Source organism: Ostrea edulis, chromosome 4 (genome assembly GCF_947568905.1).
Source record: "Ostrea edulis chromosome 4, xbOstEdul1.1, whole genome shotgun sequence".
NCBI classification, from domain to species: Eukaryota; Metazoa; Mollusca; class Bivalvia; order Ostreida; family Ostreidae; genus Ostrea; species Ostrea edulis.
Genome location: NC_079167.1, coordinates 69,656,050 through 69,668,172, shown reverse-complemented (window position 1 = coordinate 69,668,172; position 12,123 = coordinate 69,656,050). Strand labels below are relative to the sequence as shown.

Here is a 12,123-nt window from a genome sequence, read left to right as displayed (position 1 = left end):
GTAGGTGTGCTAAGAATAGTCTTAAGATTTGACTTTAGTGATGTTCTAAGACAATTAAAATGGATTTGAAAGCTTTCTTACGACTATCCTAACTAGGGTAGACTTAGGATTGTTTAGCTAATTTTTAAGAATTGAGACATGATAGAATATAATGATATCACAAATACAATATGTAATCAATTATATTGGTGATTTAATTTTCTAATGAATTTCAAATAGATATGTATATTCTGTCTATCTTGTCTAATAATACAAAAATATTTCCTTGGTAATAAATCTCTGATTCTAAAAATACATAACAATAGATAAAATGAAATATTATGCATAGAGGAAAACATGTATATAACATTATATGTGTGTGTCCGACAACATTTTTGTTAAATTTTAGAGATATTTTCTGCAAATTCTAACATGTGTACACTTTTGCCTATTGGAAGCGTTTGAAGCAATGTACACAGGGTGTTATATACAAGTTAAAAGTTTCCAACAAAATTTTTAAGGATATCCATTTTATCTCCTAGTTATTTGTTCAGATTTCGATACTGCGGATCCAATTCTCTGTAGACACACGATACAAATGTTCCTGATAAATGTATGAAAGTTGACAATAACGAACGGTGATCAATCTCATAAATCCTACAAGCAATACAAAATAGATAGATGGGCAAACACGGACCCCTGGACACACCAGAGGTGGGATCAGGTGCCTAGGAGGAGTAAGCATTCCCTGTCGACCGGTCACACCCGCCGTGAGCCCTATATCCTGATCAGGTAAACGGAGCTATCCGCAGTCAAAATCAGTGTGCCAAGAACAGCTTAACAATCGGTATGAAACACGTCAGACAGCATTTGACCCAATGATAGGTTGTATTGACGAACTAGATCGTTATAACGACCATAGAATTTGCGAAATGCTGACTTCAATCGAGACTGTTGAAACCCCTGTACCATCAACTTGTTTGTCAATAGCTTACCTCGATTTAAAAACTGACTATAGCAGAACAAGCTCTTGCATATGTATTGTATATGTATTGTGCGTTTTATGAATGAGAGATCTCGATCAAGTTTTTGAAATTAAAAACAAATTGTAGGTTGTCCGGTTTCAAGAAGCTATTCATATTACATGACTCAAACGTGCGTAGATTACACACAGCAATGAATGAGTTGGATTCTGCATATGAATTAAAATTCCCGAATGACTGATCAATTTGAATTGCAGCAGTCCGATGTATAGACGGTTGTTTACATAAATATTGTATTGGTGTTTTATGCATCCCTGTGTAATCATATAGGGCTAATATTTTATTGGAAATAGAATATCTAAAAATACCTTGAAGCAGCTGTTCACAGACTGGTCGCGGGGGCCTTGCGGTTCAGTTGCTCGCTTTCTGGGTTCAACAGTCATTTCCGGCGATGCGCCTAGTACGTTAAACCTAAGACCTCAAACCTGGTACGTTAAACCCAAGACGTCAAACCTAATACGTTAAACCTAATACGTTAAACCTAAGACGTTCAATCTAATACGTTAAACCTAAGACGTTTAGCATATAGGTAGTGACTGTTATTCCTTTGGCAAGTTTCCGGCATTAGAACTGAAAGTCATAGGGGGGTGTCTCTCAGATATTACCTTAAACACAGAGGTCCCATGTCATGGTCGTTGGCTCGATAAAGAACATCCTCTGCTACGACTGTAAGCGTCATGCAAAGAGTTATAAAACAACATACACATAGTCCTACTCATTCACTCCCCTCAAACTACACATCCTGTATGGAAATAGCAAACACGCAGGCTTTATACACATACATGAAAAGTGAAGATAACGAACAGTGATCAATGAAAAGTGATAATAACGAACAGTGATCAATCTCATAAGTCCTATAAGGAATACAAACTAGAGAGTTGGGCAAACACGGACTCCTGAATATACTAGAGGTGGGATCAGGTGCCTAGGAGGAGAAAGCATTCCCTGTCGACCGGTCACACCCACCACAAACAAAGCAGACGCCGACAGATACTGTAGATTGCTTATTGTACTTAATATGGCGAAATGACGCGTATATGTCAAATCGCGTAAACATAAATTCACGTGTCGTCTGTTAATTAAGAGTTCTTACATGTATTTTATCAACAAACAAGAGGCCCACAGGCCTTATCCTGAGTACTAGTGAAAGTATCACTACTGCCAAGGGCTATGAAATTTAAAAGAGATATCCTGTTCTGAATATCTAAGCTAAATTGCAATGTTCAGCAACAGTATAAAACAAGAAACGTCAATGCCCTCAAAATGTATTAACATTAAAAGATATGACTAATTTGAACCCATCCTAGAGTCAAAACCCTTGGTTGTGAAATTCACCATTTTCCCCCACATCGTTTTCTGCTATTTCTAAGCAAATATTTGCATTTAGATTCTATACAATATCAGCAAACCTACACATAAATACTATATACTAAGTTTGGCCCCACCCTGGGGTCAGAACCCCTACTCCAGGGATCATCAAATTTACAATTTCAGTAAGGGACTACCTGCTCTTTCTAACTATCCATTTAGTTTCAATTTAGTATCAATAACACTAAAGAAAATGTTATTGAAGTGATTTACACATAAACACTATATAGTAAGTTTGGTCCCACCCTGGGGTCAGAACCCCTACTCCGAGGATCATGAAATTTACAATTTTGGTAGAGGCCTTCCTGCTCTATATCACAATGCATTTAGTTTTTCTTAAACATGTGCGGTTTTAGTGAAGATTTTTGAAAATTGGTCAATTTTGGCCCCGCCCCTAAAGCCCCAGGTGTGCAGTAGTCCTGAAATTTACAATTTATGTACCCCTTTTTCCAAAGATGCTTCATACCAAATTTGAAAAGAATTGAAATGGTACATATTTAGTTATCAAGAAGAACCTCAAAATGTATATTGTTCATACATTTAATCACTGACCATTTTGGCCCCACCCTAATACCAAAACCCCATACCCATGGGATCATCTAATTTACAATTTTGTTAAAGGACTACCTGCTCTTTCTAACATGAGGTACTGTGAGCAATGCTCACTAAGAATACCCCCGCTTACCCCAATCTCCCAAAGGGTGTTGTTAATAGGTATAAATTACCTCTTTCCTGAGTGTAGAAATATGGTATGCCTTTGTAGAAGAAAATGGAAGATATAGTCCGAACACAAATCCATGGTATAAACCTATAATTTTGACCTTGATATCAAAGGTGAAGGTCATAAAGAGGTCATGAATGTACATGACATATAGTATCATGGTGATACACACATGTCTTATGGTATGACTATGTCAAAACCCTATAATCAATTTTGACCTTGAGGTCAAAGTTCAAGGTCATATAGAGGTCATGAAGGTACCCGACACATCGTCTCATGGTGATACACTCATGTGTCAAATATGGTATGCCTATGTCAAAGAACAAAGAAGCCATGACCCTGACACGAATCCATTGTAAAATCCTTTAATTTTGACCTTGAGATCAAGGTCATATGGAGATCATGAAGGTATCCGACACATTGTCTCATGGTAATACACTCATGTGTCAAATATGGTATGCCTATGTCAAAGAACAAAGAAGTTATGACCCGGGCACAAATCCATTGTAAAAAAAAAAACCCTTTAATTTTGACCTTGAGGTCAAGGATCAAGGTCATATAGAGGTCGTGAAGGTGCTCGACACATCTTCTCATGGTGATCCACCTGTGTGCCAAATATGGTATGCCTATGTCAAAGAATGTTCTGTGTCAAAGAACAAAGAAGTTATGGACCGGACACGAATCTGCACAGACAGACAGAGTGATTCCTATATATCCCCCTGAACTTCGTTCGCGGGGGGTATAAATATCCATTTAGTTTCAAGTTAGTATCAATAGCACTAAAGAAGATGTTATTTAAGTGCTTTACACACATACAATGTACACTATATAGTAAGTTTGGTCCCAACCTGAGGTTAGAACCTCTACCCTGGGGATCATGAAATTTGTAATTTTGGTGTAGGTCTTCCTGCTTTGCATCACAATGCATTTAGTTTTTCTTATACATGTGTGGTTCTACAGAAGAAGATTTTTGAAAATTTTGGGACAGTTTTTGCTCCACACCTAAGGACTCGGGGGGAGCAGGAATCCTGAAATTTACAATTTATGTCCCCATTGTTTCAATAATGCTTCCTACCAAATTTGAAAAGAATTGGAATGATAGTTATCTAGAATAAGTTAAAAATGTCTATGGGGGGCGTCGTGGCCGAGTGGTAAAAGCATCGCGCTCAAAATCACACGGCCTCTCACCTCAGTCGGCGCAAGTTCGAATCCCGCTCGCGCTGGTAAGTGAGAAAGTTTCTCAGTTTACTTTCGGAAGGTCGGTGGTCTCTTCCCAGGTACATTGTATCTGGGTTCTCTCTTCCACCAACAAAAACTGGGCGCCACCAGATAACTAAAATATTGTTGAGTGTGGCGGAAAACATCAATCAATCAATCCATGGGAGAGAGGATGTTCTTTAGCATAATTTGAAAGCATATACACCTTAGTAACATTTTCCTCCATGACGGAAAGACCGCCGTGGGATAGAAAGTATCAATCGCGAAACAGTTATGTAGAAAACAAGAGGTCCACCGGCCTTATCGGTCACCAGAGTACTAGTGAAAAAGTATCTTTACTCCCAAGGGCTATGAAATCTAGAAAAAAGTTTCCTGTTCTGAATATCTAAGCTAAATTCTAATGTTCAGCAACAGTATATACAAAAAATGTGTTCTTAAACCTTCAATGCCCTCAGAAGTGCATACATTGATGAAAGGCTTTAAATAATAACCCTGGGTTTTAAAATTCACCATTTTTTCTACATCCTTTTCTGCTATTCCTATTAAAGTATGCATTTAGATTTTATACAGTATCAGCAAACTTACACATAAATAATATATGAAAAGTTTGCACACACCCCCCTTTGGGGTCAGATCCCTTACGCCAGGGATCATCAAATTTACAATTTTGGTAAACGACTACCTGCTCTTTCTAAATATCCATTTAGTTTCAATTTAGTATCAATAACATTAAGAAAATGTTATTTAAATGTTTTACACATAAACACTATATAGTAAGTTTGGCCCCACCCTGGGGTCAGAACCCCTACTCCGGGGATCATGAAATTTACAATTTTGGTAGAAACTTCCTTGCTCACTCACTTTCTCTGCTAGATGCCCAGGAGTAAAGAAGTTTAAAGAAATATATCAATTTTACAGTTTTAAACCCAAAATTAAGGCCCCTTAAGGTGGAGGGTCATGTAATTTACAATTTCCTACATACAAGATGCTACATACCAAATTTGGTCAAGATTGGCCCAGTAGTTTCTGGAAAGAAGTTATTAACGGACGACGCACGCAGACCAATAGCAATAGGTCACCTGAGTGACTAAGGTGACCTAAAAATATGTAGTAAAGATGTTAACAACATTGAAAGCCAGAATGTTTCTTAAATTTTCACACTCTGTCTGATGTAAGAGCGCGGGTAAGCTTTTAAAGGAGCAATGCTGCTGGCGTATCTGTGGTTGAAATCAATGAGAGTAGGGCACAATGCCTCGTGGGAAATCCCTGGGATTGACAGGCTTTTAATTACAAGGAGGAAAAGACATCTTTAAAATCCATCTTTGTAAAATAGTACGAAATCCATCTCCAAAAACTCAAGGTACAAAGGATCGATCAGTACAATTCCCTAATGAAATACAAATGTATGAAATGTTATCATGCTACGTATTACAATGTAGGAGATTTTCATGAAAATCAGTAGCTTCTCAGTGATCTTGTAAAATTTTCGATTTACAGACGTTGGAACAAATGTTAATTGCAGTGACTTTACAGAGTGTGAAAGCATTTAGAATGTCCCCGAAAGACCAGAAGGACCCGGGGCACGTGTATTACACACAGAAAATGATTAATGATTTGGAATGTAAAAAAAAATAAAATACTGTACTTAGAAGCAATTAAACGAAACCAGAGCCATGTTATCTATCGTAAGTCATTAATGATGTTTTGTACTGTTAGCGACTTCGTCTTCAGTCATGCCCCCTATTAGAACCATGTCCTCAGTCGTGCGTTACATCGCCTGTCTGGGTCATGTTTAGAATTGCAATTCAATCAATAGTTTCTTTCTTTTTTTTTAATTGTCATTACATTGCTACATTTTTGTATTAAAGTATTACTAGTCAAATTTCGTATACGAAGCCATTGATTTCGTATGTTTTGAAGTCTACATACTAAAATTAATTTTTATGATATTTTTCTTCCTAAGAACTATCATTCCTTGTAATGGCAATTCATAATTTAAATTTATAATCAAATTGACTAAGTTAGTTTTTGTTGAAATTCGCGCACAAAATGTTTTCTTCTTCATATTATGACGACTGGTCGATCACAAGTCAGAAGAAAACATTGCGTCACCATCTGTGCACTTTTAATCATTACTCTATAGATTTGAATATCTTTCAGTGCCAACGACAGCTTCCGTCAGAATCAAACAGTCCCCCGATGCTGTGCTGGACTGTGCATCGATATCCTATCAATTCTAAGCTCCAAGATGCAGTTTGATTACGAACTTTACGAAGTTCCAGACCGAACATGGGGGCTCCCGGATCAGGTCGGACATCTCTCCTTTCTTTACTATAATGGTCTGCGTCTCTCTATAATCTGGAGATGAAAACATAGATACCACTGTACCATATTACATCAGTCAATATACATTGAGTGCTAGAGCTGTGAGAATCTAATTTCATTCATGTGAGCAGACTATATCCTGATTGTTCTTTGTTTTGGTTGAAATAATTTCTTGTGAAAACATGGAAATATTTTGATATTATGAGGTTGTTTTGGTCCTTGCTTCACTAAGAAGTGGGTCATGTAGTCTGGTGTTTTAATCTCTCTCAAGAGATAGTTCTAAATAAATTTCCTGGACAAGAAAGAGATAGAAGACGGAAAATGATTGCGGTAATGACTGTTTGGGGGCTATATACTAGTATCTATCAAACGGCTTTTTGTCATAAATATACTTCAAGCTGTTCTCCCGAAGTCACGAAATTTGGAACTCCCATATGTAATCCAATCTCCAGTGCATTCAATGTTAACCATATGTATGTCAAACTGAAATAAATTAGACGATTTTCGATGAATATATCACCTGAATTCTACTTTCTAACTTTAGAAAACGGGAGAATGGAATGGATTAATCAAACAAATCCAAGATAATATGGCGGATATGGTGCTGACGTCATTAAAAATTACTCCGAAAAGAAGTGAGGCTGTCGATTTCTCTATCCCCTTTCTAGAGACAGGAATCACTATCATAGTATCCATTAGAAAAGGGAACATTTCACCGACTGCATTCCTAGGTTTGTGTTCGTATACGTCTTTATTTCAGTAAAGTGTGCATTGTAGACTCGAACACATACTGTTTGCAACAAGGTAAAGTGTATTTCAGAAACACATATTGGAAAACATTAGCTTTGATTGATTGCATATTGTTTAATGTCCCATTCGAGAATGTTTCACTCATATGAAGATGTCACCATTGCTGGTGAAGGGCTGCAAGATTTTGACCTGTGCTCGGCGCTTACGGCATTTGAGCATGGAGGAATCTTTATCGTGTCACACTTGCTGTGACACGGGGCCTCGGCTTTTGCGGTCTCATCCGAAGGACCGCCCCATTTAGTTACCTCTTGCGACAAACAAGAAGTACTGATGACCTATTCTAATCCAGGGTAATTAGTTATGGATAGTTGCTGTAAATAAACATGACTTTCCGGGAATACGAAATAAATTTTCAGTCTTGGTACCTTGATAGGACGAAGATAAAAAAAAAAAAAGGATGCGTTGTTACTCCGTTCAAATAGCTAGCAAGGAATATGGTTCTGAGTAAAGGATAAAGCAGCGAGTTTAAATCATACTGCTTAACAGTAAACTGCACCAATGTCACTCACTGATTTTTATATAACTAATGAAATGTTCTACATGTAATGTGTACAAGCTATTGTGTTGAAAACGTTGGTACGATTTATTGATTAAACACTAAATTTCAACAATGCAAATAAAGATAATTTGGCCAATATCATAAAATACATCTTACGAGAAGATTTTCATTTTGAAATGTCGAAGGTTTCGATATTCAGGACTTTGTCCCAGACGCGATTAAAATTTTTTAAATCTATTTAAATTGAATTATTACAAGCATCTCTACTGACTTGTTTATTGAAATATGTGGATGATAAAAAACAAAGAAAAAACCCATATCACCCCTCAGAAATACAACCAAGAAAACCCCCAACAACTTACAAACAAATAGACAAAAGTAACTAGTTTAAAATATTTAACATGTAAATAGTTCTCAGCAAAACATATGTGAGTTTTTTTTCTCTCTCTTTCTGATGCACCAATGGCCGGGCAACACGGAAAACACTAGCTCTCTCCTTATCATTTCAGATCCAAACGCCAACATACACTGGTTTATTCTCATTCTTATTACCGTGCCAATAGTAGCCTTTTTTATATGGCTGCTAGAAATCTTTTCTAAATCTGAAGGATTGAAAACGAAAGTAAAAGGTACATCTTTTTTGCGTGCAAAATGGATGTATGTCTGTGTTATCTTCTCTATCTGTGCTCACTGCTTCATAAGCGCATTTTCTTACCATTTTCTTTTAATCTTCGCACATTTACAGTTCTACCTGGGAATGCTTTTCCATTAGGAAGTGCTTATTTTCTATTTTCCTTTTGTTCCTAATATCTTATGTAAGTGAAAATGGTATAAAAATTGTATTTTTCAACTTTATCCTGTAACACAATTTGTACATCATATCATGAATTTTATAGAATTTATTTGATTCCAGTCTCTTGTGTTTGGTCGATTAAAACTCCTCGACGCCGCTTTTCTATCAAAATTTAGTAATCCGTTACGAATATGGAACAGCATTCCCTTGAGAAATTTTCTACAAGACTTGCCTTTTATATATAGCATACTATACTGTGCCTTTGTCTTACTCCGATTAATTTGATGTGTATTATTTTATTGCTTTCTTCCTTGGCTTACAGAGCCGTATGATTATCCGTCGTGGTGTTTCATTCTGGTCTTCAGTGTGCACGCTACTGGAGCCGCCATCTTTATTTATGAATGGTTGAGCCCCCGTGGACTGAACAGGGGCACCACTCCTTTGAGAGGTAACGGAGAGGTAAATCTTGCTGTAAAGGTGGAGCACACACAATTTCTTCTTTCTTATCTCTGCTCTGATTCTTTCGTCCGAACGCCCTTACTAAATTAACCTATACTGGTTCCTGTGTTTCAACTTTAAATTCACCGGGTGGTGGTATTTGTACGTATCACATTACTTTAATCATGAACCAAAATTTAATTTATGTGAATTCAAAGGTAAGCCAGTGACACTCTAGAAATATATAATTATTTCCCACCAATCTAATCAGCATATGAGTGGTGTTTAGTAATGTCTTTTGGACGGTTCAACTTTTGAATAAATTTTCGTTTCACTACGTATATGTACTCGGGCTACTTGTGTATTTTCTTTACTTTTTGAATATTATAAAAGCATTTTGCTTTAATTTAAAGTGCATATATCTAATTCACAATTAATCAAGTCATATTTATTTATTACATAATGATTAATTTTACGAGGAATTTGTGGTATTGCGATTCAATTTGACAGCAATTTTAATAATAAAACAAAATGGAACATTCTCCATTCTTATTGTCGTACAGAACACAGGTTTTCTCTCTTCCGATCCTTCTGGTTGATCTGGGCGATGCTGTTCGGAGCCTCTGTATCCACGGACAACCCCCGAGGGGTATCGAGTAGATTCCTCTCCAATGTGTGGGCTCTGTTCGCATTAGTCTTTCTAGCATCATACACAGCAAATTTGGCGGCTTTCATGATCACGAAAGATGAATATTACAACTTGTCTGGAATTAAAGACTGGAGGGTATGATCGTGTTTTCCATTTTCGCAAAACAAAAATCTATTTTGGCTTCCACAAAAAGGACGTGGTTTGAAATTAACTGTTTATCATTGTTGATGTAATATTACTCCTGAGGAAAACTGGTATATGAACAATAAACATGGGACAAAATGAATTGTCAGCATTTTACAAGTGAAATGACTAGCGCTTAAAACTGTACATTATTATGAATCCTATGTGGAAATGTCATTAAACGAAGAGAAAATTTACCTTAAGGCATTTATACTCAGATACCAGAATGGTTTTTTCATCAACATTTCTTGGCAGAACAATTTGTTTTACTTCAATTGTTAAAAATATCGGGGTTCTAACATTTTCTAATTCTATGATTGATAGTATTGTTTCACGTCCCTCACGATAATTTTTCACTCATATGGAGACGTCACCATTCCTGGTGAAGGGCTGCAAAATTTAGACCTATGCTCGTCGCTTACGGCCTTTGAGCAAGAAGGGATCTTTATCGTGCCACGTCTGCTGTGACACGAGGTCTCTGTTTTTGCGGATCGCCCCATTTAAAAGTCGCCTCTTACGACAAACAAGGGGTACTGAGGACTTATTTTAACTCGGACCCCTCAATCTAAAATTAAATCTTTAAAAAGGACACATTGCACTTCATTATGTCTAGTAATCTAGGCAAAGTTATTACTCGAAGAAACCCAGTTTTATTTGATTTTATCTTCGTAAACAGCAGAGTCACAGAAGACATAACTTGATTTTTAAATTCTAACATCCCATTGGCGGATTCCAAACGATCTTTACTGTCATCCTTTGGCTCATTGTTCTATGATTTCAATTGTTTTATCTCCAAGCTTAGTAATCCCTACTCCATGAAACCTCCGTTCAAGTTTGCAACCATACCCAACGGGAGTACCGAAGAAAACCTTCGCAAGAACCACTACAATATGTTCAAGTACATGCAGAGGTATAATCGGCCGACAGTGGACAACGCTCTCCGTGCTCTTAAACAAGGGTAAACATTTTGTTGTTCTTCGTTTATTACTACTCAATCTCTCTTCCCGGTTGTCTCCAGCGGACTTTTTATAAAAACAAAGTGTTAACGGTAACAGACGCTTTCCTTACAAGGAATGGTATCCACTTTCAATAAGAAAATACGATTTCATTTTGACGAAATTAAAATATCGTCTTAGTAGATTCAGTCTCATGTAAATACAAACTTGTCCTAATACCTACCACCTCGTATAAAAATAAATTAGTCCAAATTTTCCCAATATATAGCTCTATTTGACCGGGGAAATTAGGGTAAACGAGAGAGTTGCAGATCCACTGGTTATACAATCCTTCAAGTTTTCAGTGCAACTTTTCCTCCACAGGACTCGGTTCTTTTATCGTTGTATTTCACATCACCGCCACATTTTGTGTATTAGAACCTTCCAAACATATACCTTCTACACATGTGTCAAAACATACCTTCAAATATTTGTGAAAGTCAAATTAGAACTTCCGGTCAAATGGAACCCCCCTTGATTCAGTATCCTTTTGTTTGAATGCTTTCGCTCTATAGTTTCAGAAAACCCTAACCATGTTTACTATTTTCCACATATAAATTTCGGTTTTCAAATATTTTGGATGAAATCATTCCATTTCGGTGAAAAAATTAGTTTGAATAGGTTTATAGGTTTGAATATTGCATTAAAAAATTAGGCTCTCATGTGATACCAGAATTACTTTTCACCACCTCAAGAAATTGTTTTGCGTCCATAGGAGCTGTGGTTTTCTTATTTTGAATTAATCATTTGTGCTTGTGATATCAAACATGACCAAAAGGGAAAAAACCCATAAAAAACGGCAGCATAGATGTGAATATAAGTATTAAGTAAAACAAATCAACGCGGTCCGAATTTAATGACATCCAAACATGTTATGTAAAAAGGCGAACTTTATTAAAGCAGCTTCAGTGGGATTTTGATAAATGCTTGAAGGCATGTCTTGACACAATTACAATGGGACTTTTTGCAAAGATATATAAGACCAGAATCATGTGCAGAAAAATTGCGCTGTAGATCAAAGGTTTTATATCGGGTATACATGTATCTGTAGCTCCCTGGTTTATCCCAATTTTAACAAGAGAGCAACAGTTTTGCAGCTACC

The 12,123-nt window shown here is 36.7% G+C and overlaps 1 protein-coding gene across 1 annotated transcript in view; it reads left to right on the top strand.

Moving 5' to 3' along the window:
* The window catches only part of LOC125671917 (glutamate receptor ionotropic, NMDA 2B-like), a 33,228-nt gene that overhangs the window by 18,042 nt on the left and 3,063 nt on the right, over positions 1-12,123 (top strand). Inside the window, exons 8-12 of the mRNA XM_048907904.2 lie at positions 6,490-6,637; positions 7,199-7,385; positions 9,079-9,204; positions 9,758-9,978; positions 10,824-10,984. Of these exons, the coding sequence (XP_048763861.2) occupies positions 6,490-6,637; positions 7,199-7,385; positions 9,079-9,204; positions 9,758-9,978; positions 10,824-10,984 (843 nt within the window). The remainder of the gene's footprint in view (positions 1-6,489; positions 6,638-7,198; positions 7,386-9,078; positions 9,205-9,757; positions 9,979-10,823; positions 10,985-12,123) is intronic.